Genomic DNA, 24,140 nt, shown 5'->3' on the forward strand with positions numbered 1-24,140 from the left:
GGTTCTTTACCAGAGTCTTTTTTGGAAAAGCTTTTTTGAATCATTAATGATCTTTCATATTTCAATAAAGTGTTTGAAAGCTTTATTTTCCTAATTTCTCTTAAAATATTTTTTAAAAATATTCAGAGATAAGTGCTATTAATATATTAAACAAAGCATTGGTGAAAGCCATTTGATCTTATTGGACAGGTTCCTTGAAAAAGGTAAGTTCTTTTCTGAGTCTGCTACTGTCAAACTTTCCAGTTGATGTGCCTATCCACTGTCTTCTTCTGCTGGCCTTTTAGTCATAAAGTTTTTTTCACTTTTTCTCTCCCAGCATAAGCATTCTTGTTATTTTCCAGTACATAATAGCTTGCGGCTTTACAGAAAGGTCATATCCTTGCCATATCTAAAATATTGCCATGCTAACATATATCCGTAAGATGCTGAGTCAAGATAGAAAAATGCACATATATTTCCAAGTGTACACCTTTCTTCAGAAAAAAAAAGTGTGTCAGCAAGCCCACAAAGAACATGACAGTTTATCAAACACTCATTCATTTCCTCTGAGTTTGTTCTTAAGAGATAAGGTCAGGAAGGGAGACAAGCTTAGGTAATTGTCAGTTTGGCTATTACAAGCAAGTAAGCTTTGTGGTAGTACACAGGTAGAATAAGTCTACAGAGGATGCCTCTGATTAAGCTTCCTAGTATAAATGGAGGGCTGAATTGAAGATATTATTTGTGGTAGAACGGATAGAGAATTAAAAATGTGAGAAATAGTTTTAAAATCTGTTAAGAGGGTTTAGACATCAGCTCATGTTTTATTTGAGTCACTTTATTGAGTTCAGAATCCAGAATCTATTAATAATAAAATCCAGGGGCACCTGGGTGGCTCAGTGGGTTAAGCCTCTGCCTTCGGCTCAGGTCATGATCTCAGGGTCCTGGGATTGAGCCCCGCATCGGGCTCTCTGCTTGGCAGGGAGCCTGCTTCCTCCTCTCTCTCTGCCTGCCTCTCTGCGTACTTGTGATCTCTCTGTCAAATAAATAAATAAAATCTTTAAAAAAAATAATAAAATCCAGATTTGCCCTTGAGCATTTCAAGGTTACAAGATGCCTAGTGTTCCTCCTGTTAGACAGCTTAAATTCAACATTGTCGCCTATGTTAGTCCTCACAGTATATGGGATACATTATTTTAGAGTTTGCAGCTAGGGGTGAAGTTAAACTACCTAGTTTGGGAAATTTCATAGTCTGGGGTCATTGGCCAAACTTGTGGTAAGAGGCAGAATTGTCATCATTAGGTCATTGGCCTCTTAAATGAATATTTTTATGTACAAAGATATAACAAAAGCGATTGACTGGAGAGAGCCCATCAACATAACATTTGATATTTGAATTTTTTCAGCTTTGTCAGATTATCCGTGTGACCTTAGGTAAGTCAATCTGTTACTATTATTGCATTTGCTAAGTAGGAATAATGAAGTCTTGCTCACCTCCCAGGATTACTGAGGTGCTAGAATTATATAAATTTAAGGAAGTAGTATTGCTAAACATTTAAATTCAAAGACCTCTAATAGTGAGGGTGAATAGAGAAGAAATATGGAGAAATCTCTTCTCTTGTTTAATAATTCTCTCAGTGGAGGAGCTCTTGCCTCTTTCTTTCTGCACACTGAGGGTGGGGTGGGGTGGGTATTTTTTTTTTAAATTACCAGGTGATACTAACACTTCCACCCACCTCCCCTGAGGACCCCATTGCCTTTTGCTGATTGGTTGTGTTGGAGCAATTGGGATTGTCTTCTGCTTCACGAATCTTTTCACTCTATCTGTCCCAGTAGGCCCACTATGTGGATAGTACCACATCTTATATATACGATGTTTTTTTTTATAGGTATGTATCTGTGAACAAAGTTTAATTTATAAATTAGGCATAGCAAGAGATTAACATCAATAACTAATAAGAATATACAACAATTTAAACAATATACTGTAATAAAGGTACACAAATGTGGTCTCAGTCTTTTTTAAAATAGCTTACTGTACTGCGCTCACCCTTCTTGCAATGATGTGAGGTGATAAAATGCCTGTGTGATGGGAGGAAGTGAGGGGTTGGCGCACGCACTGTGACAGCATTAGGCCACTCTTAACCTTCTGACAACGTCAGGAGGAGGACACCTGCCTCTGGACTGTGGCTGACTGCGGGACTGTGAGTGGCTGAAACCCTGAAAAGCGAAACTGCAGATAAGGGGAGACTACTGTATATATCACTGAATAAAAAGGCAGCGGGGTTTTTAAGCATGATGTAAATTCCAGGATTCCCAGCAAGTTTCAGAAACAAACAGGTTGTTTGGACTATGGGTGCCTCATTACTATCAAGTTGAATTTTGCAAGATCTATTGGCCTGCTTTCCCAGTGTCACTCATAAATACCTTCATGTGAAAAATAAGTGCCAAACAGCCATTGGGATCTCCCAGGACCCGCGAGCTGTTGTTTTTTAGTGTTTCCTGACTGCCTCTCTCCCCCATTGGCTTTTATGTCAATGCACCTGCGTGCTTTGTTCTCCCCACCCGTTTTGCAATTCTTCATTTTCTTTCCATTGCTCAGAAAGGCATCCACAAGAGAAAGAAACCTTTTTTTTTTTTTAAAGTAATAGCTTAGAGGCTTTTAAACTTGGAACAGCTACTCTTCTTTTTTTATTAAATGGTCATTTGTGTCAGAGATCCTATTTGTACGAAAAATAAAAATGAAGAGACATCTGTTTAGGATTAGTGCCTTTTGGATTTCTGCACCTTCATTTTCAAGATGATGTGGTTTTATTGTTCCCTGTTAGGGAGCTACTTTTCAATTCTCAGGTGACCAGACAGACTCCAGAATGCAGTTCGGCGCATGAATAAAATGGGACACAGTGTTCATTTGCAATTTTATTTTTTAAAAATGAAATATTCAAAGTACTTTTTTCTTTCAAATATCGACACGTAATGTTGAACTTTAAATATTTACAGCATGTTGTTGTGATGCTCTTGTAGAAAAATGCATGCTTCTGGCCTGAAAGCCAGAGCAAAATGCAAAAGACCATTTAACCGCAGCCAGAGAACATGAACCTGTACAGTATCCAGTCACTTTTCAGCACAGGAGTGAGAGCAGGAATACAAAATTGGAACCTATTGTTTCCTAGCAACATGGCTCAGGCCATTATAACACAATTTTCAGTATGATTAGAACCTCTAACTGTTGTTATATAGAAACTGAAAATCTTGGCATACACTGTAAACATCTTTACTGTTCATGAGAAAGTAAGCAGCTAAAAAGAATATTTTTCTGACGTAAAGGCTATACTTCTCTTTTCACCCTCTTTCTTACCGATGCTTTTGCCAGAAGAAGAGTAAAGATTTAGACATTGTCATGATTCATACAAGTAAAATATTTTTCAAGGACACAATCTGATATACTAACATTTATTTAAGAGGTTAAAGTCCACCACTAAATCTAAGGAAAGATTTTTAACTGCCAAACACATTTCCTTTGACAAATAATGTAAGATGACAACTGCCAAGACAAAATCCACAGCAAGTTGAACTAACTATTTTCAGTTACTGTTTAGGAAGTAATTTCTTCTTACACACAGTAGTAGGTTTGGTCCTTAATAGCTTTCACGTGAAGGACACACTGAAATAACAGTCACTATTTTGTGGTTGAATTCTTTTTTGTTGTTTGTTGTTTTCTGTTTTTTTTTTGTTTTGTTTTTGCTTTTTTGTATTTTTTTGTGTTTTTTAAATTTTTTTTTATGTTTTTTGTATTTTGTTTTTTTGTTTTTCTTTTGCAGAATAAAGAACCTTACAGAAGGCTGTGGAAGAGCAGTCTGAGATCTGAAGTACTAGTCAGGTCAGCTATGTGTATGTGAGTTCCTCCAAGAAAACAAGAATGTTACATCCAATCAGTAGCCTTCTGTCTTTCCACAAGCTAGAATACACTCCAGTCTCTGCCAAAGTGTCTTTCAATACTTGATTACTGTACTTTGGCTTCCATTACAATTGCCTTACAGGAATGTATCTTTATAAATGCAAAAACTTCACCTTGACTCTCTCAGGTGATATTAGAGTGGGGCTTGGTCTGGTTAAAAATAGATTTTAAAAAAAGGAAAGAAAAGAAAGAGTAGGAACAACATGATAGAGTGCTCGAAGCTGTGTTAACAGTTATGAAAAAGAAAAATCTTAGAAAAATTATCATTCAATTTTATACCTCTCTACGTGGTTAGCATGTGAATTCCAAATTTTACATTGTCAAGTTTTTATACATTTGGCTATGTTGTATATATATTATATTATATATATATAGTCTCTATATTATAGATCTCCTAGATAAATTGACAGTAAAGGACACGCTTATTTTATACAATATTTTGCTGGGTTAAAAATAAAACATATGCTTATTTATATGGTGAATGTTTTGCTAGAAATTGGGATGAATTGGGCTTTATTTCCCTTTCCTTCAAGAGTCATGCTTCTAATCAATAATGATTATAATGACAACTAAAAATAAATGGATTTAAATGTTAAACTGCGAACTTTGCAGTTCATTTGGATCCCTAGACCGTAGTGCAAGAGAAAAAGAAAATGAAACAAAACAAAACAGCACAAAATAAAATGGGCCTAACTAGGAAAAAGAAACCACCACAGAGTATTCCCTGCCTCCAACCCAGAATGTTCTTCACGAGAGCCCCAACTAGGGTGCTCTCATTTGAACGTACTTGAGTGGTGTCTGGCTGTGCAGTGTCAGCTGCCTGTGCTCTGGGTATGAGAAATTCAACTATTTCACTTTAAGATGCATTTACTTTCACCAGGAAATGCAAACGAATTGTTCTTTCATTAAGTTAGACTTCAGAATTACAAAACGATGAAGGCATTCTTTGTACTCAGCTGAACGATGTACCCAGTATCTCCATGTTCTTATTAAGAAATGCCAAAATGTTTCTCTTAGATTTACTGTTCATTGGTGCTAACCTTTTGGGTTTTGTTCTCTTTCCTCCCAAAAACTTTGGAAGTGGTAAAGAGAATAACAGTAGTTCAAGGCAGTATTAAAACCACAACTGTAAGTGATAAAAAGTGCATTTCCTGAATATAATACAAATATAACTTTAAGAAACTAAAGGCACAAACTAAATAAATATGTATTACAAACTAGAAATGCACAGTTCAAGGTAATTACTATTAAGTAAAAGCTTCAAATATTTGTTTCTAATGGATATTTAAAGCAGTTCGAAAATGATACATCATAGTGAATTGCAAAAAAGTATAATAATTGCTTAAAATATAAGCAAAATAGACTCTAATATTGACATCTTAGATTAGTGATAAAATACATCATCACATTTATGAATGCACTCTCTATATACAGTTCGCAAATTATTTTTCCATTGATTTAAAAGAACATCAGAGGTTCTAGGAACTTAAGGTCCATTTTTAGGCTGGTGTGGAGGTATTCAAATTTTCAACAAGTTTGTTCATAATTTTAGAATCCCGTCCTGAATAAATACTGTACCACTAACACAGACCTGATTCAGGAGTGGGGGGGAAAACAAACAACACAGTAAGTAGTCTGTATCAGTAATCGCCTGAGCTGGTGTGCTTCCAATTAAAAAGAGAGAGGAGTTTATCATGAATTATCTCTCTTTGTCTTTCTCTCGGAATACATGTGTAAGAATGTGGTAATCCCAATGTGAAGTGTTTGAAAATGAAATAAATGTTTGAATCTACCCTTCCCTGCTGTGTGCAGGCCCTTGCCTTTCCCTCCTTCTGCTTGGTGGAGTAAGGAGTCAGACTCTTTAAAAACCTTAATGGGAGCCTGAATTCTGACATTGCATATTTTCAGAGAAGACTGTCATCACAAAGCAAGGCAATGACCTCACACTGCGTTTAGGTAGTAGCTGGAAAGAATCCAAACTGTAACATTCCATCATAAATTCTCCTTCAGACATAGCAAATGTGCGTGACTCAGTGATGAAAGATGGGGAATTTTCAACAGGCCGCGTTGTGCTGTCATGTATTTTCATTTGTGGTAACTTACAATTACACAGCGTTTTTACCAACTGTCTCTTTGTCACTGGGCACAAATCTCACAGCTCACCAAGGGGCTTCTTTTTACTATAGGATTCATAAAGATTGAGAAACTGCAGTTGATGTTACCACTAATCCTGATCTTTTTCCAAAGTTTAACTGATCATGGAACAAAATAACCCTTCCTGGAAAATAGTTATTTTCCCAGGCAGGACAGTTGATTAAATCAAAATAAATGGGTAGAGACAGAGAACTAAAATAACTGACCATATAAATTATTTTAGTAAAAAACAGTCTGCCTCTCTATGATGAGCTGAAATGTTTTAGATCGGAAAGGGTTCGCTTAATTAAATTTCTTGACTGTGGCTGGGAGATGTTCAATACAGAATTGTACATTTGAAAGATAAATCTAAGTGGGATGAGTCAATGTGGCGACGACTACTGTGATGTTTGGTTTGGTCTTCCCTTTGGTACTTTCCTTTTGTCTTAGTACTAGGTCTGTTTTTATAAAGGTTTTGGCTCTTGTGAATTTCTGCGCTAGTAGTGAACATATTTACTGGTATCCCAGGCATGGATGCCTGCTAAAGCCTCTTATTTTTTTCTAGCAGAATCATTTGTAGTAAATTACCTTTTGTGTGCACAAAACCATTGGATTAGTGTATCAATACAGAATGACTAATGTGAAACTCTAACCAAAACACACCCTATATATAAAGGAGAACTTCCTACCCAGGTTAATAAAAGCTATGCTTACGATTTGGTAAAAAAAAAAAAAAATGTAGTCAAAACAGGTTTTGTGGGAGAAGTTTCACTGGCCAGCTGCCTCGGTATCATGTACACACAAGCAAATAGTGGCCTTTCAGTCTGGTTACCACACCCACAGGGAAGCGTGGTAGGCCGACCCCAGCCACCGCACGCCAAAACACAGCACAACAACGTGGCATTTACTTTAACAAGCAAGGAGGAATAATCAGGGAGGAAGGGCAAATGGGTCCTGACTCTGGGAGATGGTGGCTGAGGACATTTTATACTTCTTTGTAAGTTTCCCATAACGGATCTGGAAAATGTGAAAGGGCTGGCAGTCTTTCGAAATGCAAGGTTCAGAATACTATTGCACCACATTTTCAAATAACCCACAAGTTCTGCCAACAGTTAAACGTGAAATTTCGTGTAACAATAGAGATAGAGAACGTTGGGTCCTTTATATTTGAACATATATGCGTGGCTCCCCAAATTTAAAGTGGTGCTTTCTGAAAACTTTTTTTTTAGCTGTTTTACTTGTGTTATTTTGAATACTGCCACACAAGAACTAAAAATCTCTGTCATTTCTTAAAGAGTTTAAACAAACAATATTAAAATACCATCTTCCGTCACATTGAAAGGCAGTTGGATATGTTTTTCCTCCATATTTACATATACAGAGTTCTGATCTAGAAAACCAATACAATAAACCATTTTATGTTTTAAAAACAGGCAGTCTTTGGTGACGCAAAGGCAGAGATTTTTTTTGTTACCTCCTGCCTATTTCGCTCTGTCTCATAAAGTGAATATTGTTGGCACTGTCAGAAAGTTCTAAATACTGCTCAACAGACAAAACAAAATACCCATCATAACCTTGTACCCTCCCGGTGCTCAAAAGCTGCTGCTTTTCCCCCTCTGTCCATGCTCGAATACCTTCCTCCCCTTCTTGCAGCCTCCTCTGTTCCTTAGTCCAGGCCTGGGCCACAGCGCGCTGTCTGGCAATCTCCAACACGTGATTCTTTTCCTCTTCGACAGTTGTCCCATACCGGATGTTAAAGCACAGAGCCCCGTGCTGGAGCTGGATATCCGCAAACCGTCTAGTCCTCCCATTCAACACGGAAGTCATCTGCGACACAGTGACATTGACACCATTCTCTAGAATCCGCCTCCCCCCAGTGTTACCAATGAGCACCAGGTCTTCCTCCAGAGACCCAAGCTTAATGAAGTAGTGAGTGTCCCTCCCCTCTATGGTAAAATGTAGGTTTTCCAGGTAATGAGCATTATTGAGAATGGCAGCAAGCCGCCTGCTATCTTCATTTGCTACTCCTATAATATCCGCTGTTACTATGCCATCCTTGATGGCGAATTTTATACCTTTTCCAAAAACAGAAGGAACAGCAGCAAACCTTGGTTGCTTCCCTCCTTCAAGGCACCGTCCGTCATTGTATCGGGGAGTCATAGGAAGTTGGTCCAAGGAAATGAAATTCCTGAGCTGTTTCTGGAGCTCACACTGAATACCTAAAATAGTCTAGGAAAGAAGAAAGCACAGTGCAAATGCTTGGTGATCGTGAGCAGCATCTTCTTGCTTTACTGTGCTGGTGAGTGATTTCACAATAAGCCAAAATCGGGATCTCTTCACCAGAGATTTGGCAAAGACAAGACTAACAGGTTACTGCGTCACCTGGCATATACTTCTTGAGGTCTTGATGAGTTAAACATAAGGAAGTATGTTCAAACTTGGTATCACAGAATCTCAGACCTGGAAGTCACTTCAAGTTAAGTGGGTCCAGCTCGCCCCCCAAAAAAGACATTGCAACTTCACCAATTTAACTAATACTGACTAGCTGTTTGTTACTGTATGTGGTGTGATACATTAATCACAGCGAGGAGTAGAGACGGCTTACGGACTTATTCTTGCTTTTAAACAGATTATGACCTTCTAAAGAACCAAAGCAAATCAGCAAGAAATTCACTAATCTTCTTAAGTGGACTTAAAAAAAAAACAAACCCTTTTTAATATGGGAATTTTCAAACATACTAGGAAATAAAGAGAATAATGAACCACCAAGTATCCACAACAAAGCTTCAGCAGTTTCAAAATTTTGATTAATTTTGTAAAAGGACTTTTAATTATAAAAAGGACTGTTAATTTTTAATTGCAAAATTGCTTTTTCATATTATATGTATTTACAAAACAGAATAAGCCTATAGTACCTATTTAGATTTGTTTTTCCCTTATAATTTTTTAAAAAGATTTTATTTATTTGAGAGAGAGAGCATGAGTGGGGGTAGGGGGGCCAGACGCAGAGGATGAGGGAGAAGCGAACTCCCTGCTGAGCAAGGGGACCCGACTGGACCCCAGGACCCCAGGATAATGACCTGAGCTGAAGGCAGATGTTTAACCAGCTAAGCCACCCAGGAGCCCCTAATTTACATTTCAAACCCTCCCATCCAAACATCAGTTTTATTTTGCTGAAGTAATTTTTCTTTCCTGCAAAGAGACACTCCTCCATTTCTTTCAACTGAAAGAAACAGTTACCTCTTGTTTTCATTTGTACCTAATATTCTTGATGAAATTATCTGCTGAACTGTGAATAGTTTTGTATTCTTATTTTCCCAGAGACTTTATCCCTATAGTATTTATTATTTTTACTTCACTGCTCTTACATACTTTTTCTTTGTCAGAATAATTTAATTCTGTTCTACCCATGCTTTTAATGCGCTATACCCTAAATTATCTCACTGTTGGAAATCTGAAGCTTTTATGTCTGTCAGTGAACAGTTTCCTCTATACAGAATCCAAAACTGCCCTTGGTAGCCTGATCCAGAATTTTTTAAAAGTTTATTTTCTCCTGTTTGTCTGCCGCAGCAGGTCATCAAATCCCATGTTAGTCTTCTCTTTTCTAAAAGCTCCACTCCCTGATCCTTTCCTTACAGAAGCTTTTTTTCTACCTCCTCATTAATTGTAGACATTTCAGTGAATATTCAAGACAACTCAAAAGTAAGTAAGGAAGTATATGTTAATGCCGTATCATGGTATTGGATGCCCTTCTGTTTTTTCTGATAAATAGAGATGGTAAAATTTTTACAGACCTTTCCAGGATCCCACTCTTGAGTTTTTGTCTGAAGCTGTAGAAGCTCATAAGTTAATTCCAGATTTTCTAATTCTGGTTTGGGAAATCCAGGTAGAACATTATGTAACTGGAAACCAAACAGCTCCAACCAACTTCCAATGTCTGTGAGGCACAAAATATAAAAGAAAAAAAATGATGAAGCCCATATTTTACAACCTTTGTGGAAAGCCTGAACGATACCTCTCCTGCCTTCTAAATGTTCAGCCAATGGAAAGTTAGGGATAAAATTCCCCCTTGTCTCACCAGCTCTAAAATGGGAAGCCTTTTGATTCATGGGCAATCACAGAGATAGGTTCAGTTTACAATACTGAAACTCTTAATATGGTAATGGTACTGAGGCCACACAGACCACAATATTAGATTTATCTGATGGAACATAATCCTGAATTTTTCCTTTATGAAATTATTCAGATATGCTTTTTTAAAAAAAGGATTTTATTTATTCATTTATTTATTTATTTGAGAGAGAGTGAACACAAGCAGGGGGAGAGGGAGAGGAAGAAGGGGGAAGCAGACTCTCTGCTGAGCCAAGAGCCCAACACGGGCTCATTCCAAGGACCCCGAGGTCATGACCTGAGCTGAAGGTAGATGCTTAATCAACTGAGCCACCCAGGTGCCCGTCGTATAAGTTTTAAGAGTGAAATCTACAAACAGAAAGCTTAAAAAGAAAGAATAATTGTCCTGGGATGCAAAAGCATCATGTTTTATGCCACTTGCATAGTTGTGCTCACTCTAGAAGACTAAGGAAGAGAGTGACTGCACAATAACTTGTGGGCTAATTGGCGGGAAGAGGAAGTATATTTACGGAGGCACTGAGATCATGTAATAAACACCATGGAGTTATTTCAAGTTTAGTGTAAAGTTCTATACCTGTGGTATACTTTGCAACATCTTGAATTTTGCCAACTGGGTAGTTATTTTCAAAGGAGTAGAGGTTGAATGGTTTAGGAAGGAGGTTCAACTGTTTCCATACGTGATGATTAGGCGTTGTCCACCTGCCAGCAACAACATCATAATCTCTTTGCCCCAGGTGCACTAATTTAGTGAGAAAATCATAGAGTCCTCCATGAAAACCAATGATGACCTGAAAGTCAGGGTAAGTGTCATGATAGATATCTCCATAAGGTGTATACAATATCTCTTTTATCACCTGACCTCGACTGCTGAACACAGCCAGTGGGGTGCCTGTATTATCACAAGCTACATAATATTCTTCACCACTGCTTAGCTCCATGGCAATAAGGTGACCTTGGAGATCATAATACAGGGATGTAATCTCTGAGCTCGTGTGGTTGTACAAATGAGTAACTCTTATGGGGTTGGCAAGGTCTGCATAAAAGAACTGAAGGTGCTGCCCTAGGCTGGACTTACTGGCGACACGTCGCCCAAGCCCATCATAGTAATACTGCACAGTCCAGCCAGAAGCCTTATTGTAGGCTTTCTGCAGCAGACCGTTAGAATTATATTCAAATATGTCATTTCCCCTCTGCCTCAGAAAGCCATCTTCATCCATTTTATACTGAATTTCTCCTAGTCTGGTGATACGGTCTCGGAGGTCATATCGGAGAGGAGTAAGACGAGCACTATTCCCATGGCTTAAGAGGTTGATGTTTCCATTCAGATCATAACTATAACGCCACTGGGTTTTGTCATTTACAGAAACAGTTTGAAGTTGCCCATCAGCATCATATTCATAGAAGTATCTTGTTATGTTGGCATCTACTCCCACTCTTATATCACATATTACCATACGCCCCATATTATCATATTGAATAGTCATCCAGTAGGCAATGGCCTTTAGGATTTCATATTGGACTTCAATGACTTGTCCGTTGGCACTGAAGATCTTAGTGTGCTTCATCACTGTAGTAGTTATGACCTGATTTAAATCGTAATTAATGACACTGAATTTTCCAAACTGCTCTGTTCTACCGGAAACATCAACATATCGGTACAGATCTATGGGCAAAGGGGTTTCATTGATCACAGCTTGCATGCTGGTGACTCGGAAGTTGTTGTAGCTGTAGTCAAACCGAGCATTCACCAGCCCTTCTTCGCTGAATCTGAAGATCTGGCGTCCAATAAGAGGTCCTGAGGAATCAAAATAAAAGCAGTGAGAACAGAGCTAGATGCATAATGTTGAGCAATCAGAAAGATCTAGTGTCAGTGCCTTTAGTAGTGATGCTTCTACATTCAAAATAAGATATGAGAGATTGACTGCTGATACCTCATGCCTGGGCGTATCATCTCATAGGTACCTACTCTCATAGTTGTGGTCAGTAAGTATGAAAAAAGTACCGTATGCTATAGTTATAGAATAATTTAATTATAGGAACTATGTAAGTAACAGCGCATCCAGTGCCTTGGGGTGAGGAAACTGATACTATCAACATGTTTTCTTGTTATAATCACCGACGAAAGTACTTTCAATTCATTTAACCTGTGCTACAAAATCAGCAGCTCAGGTGTTGACAAAATCCAGCATTAAGGTAAGTGACTCTGGGCACTTTATGAGCTAAGCCCAAAGGATGAAATATATTCAAAAGTCCTGACTTTGAACATATTTTGCCATCCTCTGAGGCTTATAGAGGTTACATGGGGCTTGAGATCGTTTCAGGGAGGATCAACTCTTGCAGCTGCATCTCTGGGAAGATCTGGTAGTGAGTTAGGAAGGAGCACACGGTTGGATGAGGTTCTTAGATCTCAACTTTTCTGAGAACTGAGACAGAGACAGAGAAATGCATGGTGGGTTTTTAAGGAATCGGCTTTCATTCAGTCTGTAATAGGTTTTCAATTTTCAACGGAAGATAATTTAACAACCAGAGTGAACATTTATGGGATTGGATGTGTATAGGTCAGTGCTTCTATTTCACACCGTGGCCAGCAAAAATGCCATAAGAAAATACTGACCGATACAGTTGTACCCATTGCCACCCTTTCACAACACACCTGTTTGCCTATATCTGATTGTGCAAATGAAGCCATCGTGCATCAGGTGTATTGTCTTAATGACTCCAGAAGACTCTTCATATGTTAATGTGACCTGAGTGGTATCATAGAGAATCTCAGACAGCCTTGCTTGCTTGGTGTATTTGTATAAAACTCTGCGCCCTGTTCCCAGATGCAGGGTCTGTAGCAGTCGGCCATCTCGACTATAGTCTTGGATAAAAGAAGTGCTACTGTCTGGCGGGGTGTAGATGTTTCGGTAGTAGCCCACTGAAAGCATGGTTTGCAGGCTGTGGCGGACCATACTCGGCATGGTGACTGAGAGCAGACAATCCGACTGGTCATACTCAAAGATGTAGCGCCGCTGGCTATGTAACAGAAGCATCACAGACTGAAACGAGACAAAGGCAAAGTGGCTTAACATGTACCACTGAAGCTGAGGCGATTAAAGGAGATTAAAGAAACACATTCATCCACTCAGCACAGATTTATCGAGCACTTGCTATGTGCCAGGCACTGAGGTGGACCCTAGTAGATATAGTAGTGGGCAGTCATGAGGTCTATCCTCATAGAGCTTACAGTATAATGGAGGAGAAAGACAAGCAACCAAGCAATTTTGTATATAAAATATTACAATTATTCCTTTGCAATTCATGTTTTATTTTTTGAGTATGGTTGACATTTTTTAAGATTTTATCCATTTATTTGAGAGAGAGAGAGAGAGCACGAGAAGGGGGAGGGTCAGAGGAAGAAGCAGATTCCCCGCCGAGCAGGGAGCCCCATGTGGGACTCTATCCGGAGACTCCAAGACCACAACCCGAGCCTAAGGCAGTCGCCCAACCAATTGAGCCATCCAGGCGCCCCGAGTATAGTTGACATTTTTGAAAAAGATTTTATTTTTAAGTAATCTCCACACCTAATGTGGGGCTCGAATTTATAACCCCAAGATCGAGAGTCTCACATTCTATCAACTGAGCCAGCCAGGAGGCCCTGTAGTTGACATTTAAAAAAAATTGAGTAGAGTTGACGAGCAATTCATGTTTAGAACTGTATTAGGGGACCATGCCATTAAAAAGTGAAGAATTCTCTGGATATGCAATCCCTTTCCTCCCAACTGATCTGTATTTCACAAATAGTTATTTGTTGAGGTTAAATGCCTCGTGTGTGATTAGGTATTTCACTGATACTGGTTTACCTTATTTAACTTTAAATACAAACATAAAAGGGGCACTATTTTACAGAGAACTTAATCCTATTTCTAATTGAAAAGCATTTAGATCTCATCTGTTAATAAAAATTAAAAATGTTCACCCTAAAGACTCTGATATAACTCTCTAAGGAAGCTTTACCCCTCCCTTCTTGAGAATTACCTTATCAAGCAAAAGGATTCATTTGAGCTTTATTTTCTGAAGTTTGTATTGTGGAAACAATAGGTATCTTTTCATTTTCTAAACATAAATTACATAAATATTTATGACTATAAATTACAGAAGCATATATAATGTACACTTCCCTCTTCTAAATATGAAATTATATTCTAGTATTAAATCTATTTCTTGGAACTGCATATCCTCCCTGCCTTCTGAGAATTATTGATTTTGAATCATATGTCAGTACCGTGAAGTCAAAGTCCACAGTTATTCGCTCATTTATTCCTGCTTTCTGTTTTTTCCCACCAAGTACTCTGCCTTGAGGGTACAAAGCTGCGTGCCACAAGCCAGTCACCTCATCACCTGGGGACAACCTGCAGCTCCGAAAACCCCCCAATGACCAGAAGCAGGAGACTTGGCATGAGGACATGAAGGGAGAGCCACCTCCTTGACCAAGGCGGAACCAACAGAACCTGGAGGGAGCTGGTGAAAAATGCCTTTGCATTAGCTCTCTGCTCAAAGTCAGACTTCTCAGCTCCTTTCCAGTCTCTTCTGTCAGTTTGCCATGAACAAATGACATCTGTCACCTATGATGCGGGCCAGCGACAATCACCATATGGCTCCCACACATTATCTAGTACCAGCCTGCCCGGGCCATGCCTTTTCCAGTCGCTGTGTGTGCCTTGCCAAACATTTATAGCACACTGCCATTGTGTTCTCTCCCCTGTCTCATCCATCGCTCAGCAGTGAACCACTGCCGGACCCTGTCCTAGGTGCTGCTCATGCTGTGCAGTCTCAAAAGCTCCCTGCCCTGTTTTAAAGCTTTCTGCCAATGGCAGGCATGTGGATGACGTGATTAGAAATCTCGTGAATGTAACTGTTGTGTTGCCAGAATGCCATTTAGCTCTCACTTGGCTGCTTTTTCACTTTGGGTGGGCATTATTATCAGTTTGTTCAAAAACAATGCTTATGGGTCCATCCAGAGCTCACCGTGCGGCTACAGCAGGAAAAAAAGGGCATTTCTTCTGAGTCTAAACAATAGAGTGGGAGAATTTGTATTTTTTTCATGCGTTGTGAGATCGTGAAAGACATCATTGTAAAGAAGAAAAAAAGAGCAAGCATGTATATTCATTTGAACAAGAATACAAATGAGCGATGGTAGAAATTTGAGAAGTTAAAGCACCCGAACAACCACCAGATGGCAGTGTGGGGCCACCTGGAAGCTCAAGGCACCTGGCATTGTATCCCTTAGGTAGCCTTTGAAAATTTCAGCCCCAAGAGGCAATTTTGTGTAAATGTATCAGACAAAACATCTTATTAAATGATTATAAAATATCTTTAAATGCATTTTAAAAATGAAGTCCTTAGGAACGATTTTAGGAAACCGGAAGATTTACATTTACCGTAATACAAAATTTTAGCTCCACAAGTCTTCAAAATATAATTAACTCAGAGACGTCTCATAAATCAAGATAGAGAATTAATGACCACATAGAGAAAATTTAAGAAACAATAATTGATTTTTTTAATAGAGAAGAGATCATTTAAGCAACCACAGCTATTACCCAAATAATTATTTTTCTCCTAATGGCTGCAGACCATTATGCATGAAAATGATACACATAACTTGCACTGCTCTAGAAGAAGTCACATGATCTCTACAAAATTCCTGTACATTAAGGTGAAATATTTGCTATTGCTTTTAAATATGTCACGGTATAGGGATGGCAAGTAAATTTACAGAGGTATTTTGAGGCATAAAATGAGGTATACATTTTCAAGCTTGAGAATTCTTACTTTAAAATATACTACAAAAGCCTGTCTCTTTGTCTTTGCTCTGCCCCAGACATAGTGAAAGAATGTGCCAGCAAAGACCATGTTAAAGAGAGGACTGAAAAGAGCACAGGAAGATACAGAACCTCACCACCTCACTGCAAAAGTTACATGTACATTGGATTTTGGTAAATTCAATATTCCTTCCCTTTTTATTTTCTAGAATCACAATTTCAAAAATGCCTTAATTTTCTTCTTTTTTCCTTTCTTCATTTCCCTTCCTCCTTTCCTTCCTTCTGTTCTTTCTTATTTTAATTTTCCTTTAAGTAGCAGTAAATAGCATTTGTTAGCGACTGGAAAAATAAATGCTATAATGCATTACGTAAATGGAAAAAACTAACTTATTTTATGATTAGATGTTCTGGGTGCTTTATATTCAGTTATTTCATTTAATCATCATAACTATTCAGTGGATTAGTTATTATTACTGGTAATTATAACGTTAATAAAGTCAATCTCATGACAGGGGCTCCTGGGTGGCTCAGTGGGTTAAAGCTTCTGCCTTCGGCTCCAGTCGTGGTCCTGGGGTTGAGCCCCACATCAGGCTTTCTGCTCAGCAGGGAGGCTGCTTCCCCCTCTCTCTCTCTACCTGCCTCTCTGCCTACTTGTGATCTCTGTCAAATAAATAAATAAAATCTTAAAAAAAATCAATCTCATGACAAATGATTTTTGGAGAGTAAAGAACCATTCCATAGTTGTTTATTTTGCAGGTTCTGAGTTTTGCATAATATGATTGTTTAAGTCAAGGGCTATCCATTTTTTTTTTTAAATGTAGGCTCCACGCCCACCCAGCAACCAGCCCAAAACCGAGCTTGAACTCCCCACCCTGAGATCAAGACCTGAGCTGAGATCAAGATTTGGACGCTTAACTGACTGAGCCACCCAGGAGCCCTGGGGCTACCTTTTCATTAGAGAACAAATTAAATGTGAACTCAAGAAAGGGACAAAAGTCAACTAAAAGGCACAAGTGATTCAGTTTGTCTCACTGGCCAGTAAAGTATTCTTTGGAAGGCACTAGGGCTTCTCTTGATAGATGATACATCAGTCATGTCTTATTTCTGTCCACTGCAGACACCAGCATTCTCACAGTTTTCTTTGTTTTTAAAGAGATTGCCAACTCAGTTTCTGGAGCAAAGCAAACTTACCTGGAGTTTCCTTCACATGATTCTTTGCTCAGGAAAGTTTGTTGAAATAGTTAATTCAGAAAAGAGAAAAAATAAAATTTCTTCGTCGGTGTCAAAGAGGCTGTATGAAGAGCTATAAGTTTTTAATAGGCTCTTTCGCTATTATATGGACAGCCTAAAGGTAAAGTCTTAGAGACTCAGATGCTACTGTCTACAGGCAGACAGAGCTCAGTGGCCAAACCATGGTGCTAATGAAGTTATGAGTTCAAACCCATGCACATTCCTAGGGAGTGTTGGCTACTCCACTAGCCACCATCTATGACCTGTGGAAGGGTTAGTGCAAACCCATCCTTATTCCTCGAAAAACAAATCAGCCTATAATCTAATAATCAGTGGTATCTTTTTTTTTATATGAAGGTCATTATTACATGCATTACTCCTGTAAATATACCACCAAATATTTGGATTCAGGGAACTTTGTGCCAGGTTTGGTACTTTGTGGACATGAGCCATAGGATTTTTGCAGATAATTCTTATTATCAAAATTCAAGAGGAAAGACCCACTCTATAAGATTCAGATGTTCCCAGTGTAGAGTAGAGTATAGGTGATAAATTCGATCTATTTCTTCAGCAGACAAGGGGTGGATAGAACAGAGAACTCTCTTCTTTACCCTGGTTCCCAAGCGAAATTCTGCTTTATCTCCTAGGCATTTCCAACTTGGCAAGTTCCCCAGCAACTGCCTCTGGGAAGTTGTATTATAGTTTTATAATGACATACAACCACTGGCACACTTCCTCCCCCCCCAAAAAAAAAATAAACTTTGGGGAGTGTGTCAAAAAGGCCTGAGATTATTGGGTACAAATAGTGAAATTCTGTCATGGGAGCAATAAGCTCCTATGACTTCTGTAAGAACTTCTAGGGGTTAACGTTCACTGATTACCCTTGAATCCTCAAGGGAAAGCATTTTTTCAGTTTTCCCAGGAATTAATTCAGGACTGGTGAATTCAGTTGAATGGACAGATTTGGGAAATAAGGGATGCCATCTTAGGACATCAGAAATTGAGATGGTAGATGGAAATCATTCTCTCTTATTGTTCTCTGCTACTGATTTTGCCCTGTGGGGGCTGTTTGACAAATGGTTCCAGGGATGGGATTAAAATCCTTGTCTATTTCCACCAGACAGGAGCCCACAGGCTCCCATTACGGGTGCTGTTGGAGACTCACTGTACACACAGAGGACTATTACCAATGAAGCCCCACTGCCATCATTTGCTCAGACTGATTACTTGTGAAGATCAGTCCTCAAATGTATACTTACTAAAACTTCACTGATTGTCCCAACAAAATTAGAATTTCGTATCCTCTAAGAGGCTCTTCTTCAGAGCTGAGATACATTAACACACAATTTTATAATTTTGTACCTATTTTACCTCAGTATGAGCTTTCATAATAATAAGGATACCTTTTCAAAAGCATGAACAAATACGCTCAAATGAGGAGAAAGCTAAGCCATTATCCTGACTTCAGTTTGCAAGAGCACCTGGCAGAGTGTGGGGTTGGGGGACGTTTTTAACAGAAAAGCTGTTTATCCTTATAGGTACATTTTGTTGTTGTTTTTACTTCTACAGAGCAGAACAGCCAGAACAGACTCCTGTAGGTCTCTTCATCATGCTTGGTAATTTAGGGCCATTTTCAATATTCTTATTCAGAAACTCAAAACTAGTTTATTTTCCCGACATACTAACCTTTTCTAAGTAGGTATAGCTCCAAATTTTGCCATCAGCCCAAGTTCTCGAAATTATTTTTCCACTCTGGTCATATTCCATTTTTTCATTCCACGTCCCTCTCTGAATAAACGTCACCAATCCCGAAGGTGAATATGTGATGTTCACTTCATTATATCTGCTCACAGGAGACCACAGAATAGGTCGTCCAGTCTGGTCATAAAGAATTCGAAGGGTGAATTTCCGGTGGTCATCATAGATCTTTCCCGTGCGAGTTATATGATCAAAATCTATGGAGAGCAGGTTTCGGTTATGGGCCTACAAAACAGATACGAGACACATTTTTAGCGTTGTTTTGTTTCCTCTCATCAAGTGCATTTACAATCCTGAAGTCGGCCACTTAAATCCACCTGGAGCTAAAGACAAAAGATGTTGGGGGTGGGGAGGAGGGAAGTCCAGTTATGGCAGGTTTTTCAGGCAGAGCACAGTAAAGCAGGTACGCTTTTATGCAGATTTAGGTCCTCGGCTTTCCCACTGATAGGAGTTTCCAGAGACTTACAGCCGTCCTCCCTTTTCTGGTGCAGAGGGGAAGACACCCTTGCAAATGGAGCTCTCCCTTACAAACACAGACGCCTCTTACACAAGGGTAAACTTCTACTCAGTTTTTAGAGCTTCTGTGTCTGTTGTTTCCTAAAATCAGCCCAGGGGTGCCTGCGTGGCTCAGTCGGCTAAGAGGCTCACTTTTGGCTTTGACTCAGGTCATGATCTTGCGATCATGATCTGGAGCTGGTGGGATCAAGCACCTAGTGGAGCTCCAGACCCCGAGCGTACAGCTTGGTGGGGGTTCTCCCTCCACCTCTGCCCCACCACCCTGGGACTGCGCATGCACGCAAATGTGCACGCACTCTCAGAAAAAAAAAAATCAGCCTAAAATAATTTTTATGCCCAAAAGGCATATTTTAGGGTGGCAAATTCTGTTCTCCTTCAAACAAAAAACCAGAGACTTTGAAATGGGTCAACAGCAGTGACCTGGGAGTCAGGAGCCATTTCATTAGCTGCTCGTCTGTACACCAGTCATTTCTTTTATCCGGGGCTTAGTTTTCTTAACTGTGAAATAGGAGTGATATTATCACTTCATACCACAGAGTTGTGCTAAGAATTAAATAAGATTACATATACAGGTACCTGGTGAAATGTAAAAATAATACTGGTAATTGTTATTTTAAAAATATGATGATTACTTTTCTCATTTGGGTTAGGCTTTTCAGTGGGTCCATGTGTCAGATTCCAAGGTGATTATAGTTTGGGGTACTAGATCTATATCTGTAGAAATTGTCAACAGGATCCGGAACAGAATGTTAAATATTTGGCTAATGATGAAGGGAGAAAAAAACCAACATTAGGCGTTGACTACATTAATCATAGTTGAACTAAACTGATTCACTCGCTACTCAGCTAAACTTTATGTTCATTTTTCATTTTTGTGGTCAAGGATCCTTTTATTTTATTTTATTTTTTTAAGATTTATTTATTTATTTATTTATTTATTTGACAGAGATATCATAAGTAGGCAGAGAGAGAGGAAGAAGCAGGCTCTCCGCGGAGGACCCTGGGATCATGACGCAAGCCAAAGGCAGAGGCTTAACCCACTAAGCCACCCAGGCGCCCCTCAAGGATCCTTTTAAATATCTTAAAGGTACATACTGTGTCCCCAGAAAAATGCACGTAAACACATACATGTACACTATAAATAAAATCTCCAGGGGGCTCTGAAACCCAATCGTGAAACCTTTAGGGGTCTCAAGAGTTCAATTTTAAAATTTTGGTACAAAAACAGCTTTTCAAAAATTTTTTATTGAAAAATTTTTATTTTTTAAACTGAGATAAAATTGACATATAACATTATATTAGTTTCAGGTGTACGACATAAAGATTCAATATTTGTATATATTGTGAAATGATCACCACAGTAAGTCTCGTTAACATCCATCACCACACATGTTACAATTTGTTTTCTTGTGATGAGAACATTTTTTTTAACTTGTGATGAGAACTACTCTCTCAGTGGCACCTGGGTGGCTCAGTTGGTTAAGTGTCTGCCTTCAGCTCAGGTCGTGATCCTGGAGTCCCATGTCCGGCTCCCTGCACGGAGTCTGCTTCTCCCTCTGCCCTTCATCCTAATACTCTATCTCTCAAATAAATAAATAAAATCTTAAAAAACTACCTACTCTCTCAGTAACTTTCAAAAATATGATATAGCATTATTAACTATAGTCACCATGCTGCCCATTATATCCCCAGGGCTTCTGAATAATCTTTTTTTTTTTTAAGATTTCATTTATTTACTTGCCAGAGAGAGAGTGCAGGACAGAGTGAGAGGGAGAGAGTACAAGCAGGGGGAGCAGCAGGCAGAGGGAGAACCAGGCTCCCTGCTGAGCAAGGAGCCCAACATGGGACTCCATCCCAGCACCCTGGGATCATGACCTGAGCTGAAGGCATTAACCGACCAAGCTACCCAGGTGTCCCCCCCCCAGGACTTCTTTATTTCATAACTGAAAGTTTACACTTTTGACCACCATCACCTATTTCCCTCATTGCCCCCCACCCCCTGCTCCACAAACACCAACCTATTCTCTGTACCTGAATTCAGTTTTTTTTTAATGATTCCACATATAAGATCCAGACAGAATTTTTTATCTTAGTAGCCAGACAACTGTGAACGGGAGCAGTATATGCCACCCATAACATGCCACTTTGGCATGTGTATTATTGTGAGCTGAAGTCGGTCAAGACCCAGCAGCCTCAAGAAAACCTTTCACCTCTTCCTTAACCACCTAAAAGAATTTAGATAGGGGGCCTGGGTCAGGAAGAGAGCTACTACCTGAGATTTCTTTGTATCTGAATGACCTATCTGTATGGTAGAACAAACATCTAATTACCAAACATCTGCTCTTATTCTTGTCCTGTGAATTACCCTCCTCCCCTTTGAAGCCCCAGGCCCCTCTCCCATTCCTTAGTTCAGGATGGTATATAAGCCTCATATTGCCTTGACTGTCTTTGAGCCTCTTATGTTTTTGTGGAGACTTCATAAGTACAAAAGTAAATTTGTTTTTCTCTTATTAATCTGTCTCACGTAAATTTTATTAGACCAACCAAAGAACCTAGAAAGGAAGATGGGAAAAGTTTTCCACTCCTACAACTGCAAAGCCCACATTCTCATTTCAAAGTCCAGTCTTCCCTTGCTCACTGTGGTTTTCAAAATAGTTTCTTCAAACACCGCTCTCCATCATAAAAGTGATGTTTTCTCATCGCAGAAAAATTGGAAAATAAAGGAATATAAAAAGAAAATAATTACCTGTAATCTCACTCTCCAATGTTAATCACTGTTAATACTTGGCTGCATTCCATTCATCTCTCTTTTATGCACAATCTGTTCATACATTCCAAAAATACGAGGACTGTACTTAAAACTTCTATGTCCTCCTGTTTAGCTAATGTTTTATCTTGAACATTCCTTTTATTATTAAATATGCTTAAAATGTGGATTTTAATGGTTACATAGTATCTTCTTACATGATAATTATTTATTCTTTCTCCTATTGTTGGAAGTTAGAGTTTTTATTTTCCATTTTTTTTCATATTTCATATTTTGTTGAACATATTTGTAAATAAATATTTCCTTAATAGAGAACTCAAGAAGTGAAATTACTGGGTGAAGTGATAAGAACATGTCAAAGGCTCCTGATTCAACATGAGTCATTAGTTTATAGTGCACGAAGCTTCTACAAATTTATACTCCCCTTAACTAGTGGGTGGAGGGGAAATCCATCTAATTCCATCTTTACCAGCATCAAGTAAGTATTAGCATTGTTAGTAAACTTTTCTCAATATGAGAGTGGGAAAATGGTATGCTACTGTGGTTTAAATTTGCATTTGTTTGATAACTAGTGAGGTTGAACCTTTTTTTTTTGTAATGCAGTGGTTTTTTAAAAAGATTTTATTTATTTGACAGAGAGAGAGATGGCAATAGGCAGAGAGGCAGGCAGAGAGGGAGAAGCAGGCTCCCCGCTGAGCAGAGAGCCCGATGCTGGGCTGGATCCCAGGACCTCGAAATCATGACCTGACTCAAAGGCAGAGGCTTAACCCACTGAGCCACCCAGGCTCCCAAGGTTGATGTCTATTGGTGACATGTATGTCTCCTATGAATTGTCTGCTCATGAGGTTTTTTTCATTTTTCTACTGGGGTATGGCACTTTGCTTTAAAAAAAAAAATCTCTTTTGGCTCAGTTTCTTCATTAGCTAGCTAATAATATTTGCCCTTAATTTTGAGCTTCTGCAAAAAAAAAAAAAAATGATGTATCAAATGTTCCACACCATGACTTCTATGCAGAAGACTACAGATTAGATACTTAAATTATTTGAAAGGAAATGCTGTTAGTCTCAGGGGTAGGTTTAATTCAGGGAATAGAGACATACACAGATTGGGAAGCATGACTCTTTAAACCATCTGTAGCCAATGTGTGCAGTGTTGTAGTGCGTAAAGATATAGTAACCTGCTGTTATTACCTAAAAAGCGGTAGTGAAGCACATATTTTCTGTCTTTTGATACGCAGGGCTTGGAAACCTATACGTAACCAGGTGCTCTTTCTTCAACTACCTTTCCTGTGGTTTTATAGCCACATATCTCCAACTGTAATAACGCTCATTTACAACAGCTGTAAAATATCCATGTACTCCCAGAGATGGTTGTAACTGTTACAATTTATGTTATAATGATAGTTAAAGAGCCAAAGTAATAAGTGATTTCCAGTTCAACTAAATCTGTGGTTTTATTTGTCTGATAGATTAAGTTTACTACTCGAGAACACATTTCTTAATAAAGTCATTATAGTTACACAAGCAGGGATCACTGTTAAGTGGTACAAAGTGAGCAGAGGACGACAGCCTAATGTTCTCTCTCTGCTTGTCAGTTCGTCGGCAACCATGCTTCTCTTTTTCCGAATAATGTACTCTGAAATTCAGATATTGCTGAAAAATGTTTTCAAAGGTTTGTAAGGTATGATATTGTGATTTATAAGGGCTATGTATTTGGTCTTGGACCCTGTTCTGGCACAGAGCTCCAAAAACCCTTGGAATCTCCTGTGATAAGATGGATCAAGCTGCCTTTTGTTATGTTAATGAGGCAACCTTTGGCGGGCCCTCAAGTTACCAAAGAATGGGGCCTGGTTGCCAGGGAAACC

General features: G+C 38.9%; 1 protein-coding gene across 4 annotated transcripts in view; it reads right to left on the minus strand.

The window, feature by feature from the left end:
• Positions 1 to 5,985: 5,985 nt before the first annotated feature.
• The window catches only part of TENM1 (teneurin transmembrane protein 1), a 764,948-nt gene continuing 746,793 nt past the window's right edge, over positions 5,986 to 24,140 (minus strand). For all 4 annotated transcript variants that reach the window (XM_032882345.1, XM_032882346.1, XM_032882343.1 and 1 more), the window contains 5 exons: positions 18,922 to 19,218; positions 12,852 to 13,239; positions 10,773 to 11,993; positions 9,862 to 10,004; positions 5,986 to 8,296 (listed from right to left, as the gene is read on the minus strand). In XM_032882345.1, coding sequence (XP_032738236.1) covers positions 7,538 to 8,296; positions 9,862 to 10,004; positions 10,773 to 11,993; positions 12,852 to 13,239; positions 18,922 to 19,218 — 2,808 coding nt within the window. In that variant the 3' untranslated portion in view covers positions 5,986 to 7,537. The remainder of the gene's footprint in view (positions 8,297 to 9,861; positions 10,005 to 10,772; positions 11,994 to 12,851; positions 13,240 to 18,921; positions 19,219 to 24,140) is intronic.

The sequence above is a fragment of the Lontra canadensis genome, unplaced genomic scaffold (assembly GCF_010015895.1).
Source record: "Lontra canadensis isolate GAN:19392208 unplaced genomic scaffold, GSC_riverotter_1.0 scaffold81, whole genome shotgun sequence".
Classification (NCBI taxonomy): domain Eukaryota; kingdom Metazoa; phylum Chordata; class Mammalia; order Carnivora; family Mustelidae; genus Lontra; species Lontra canadensis.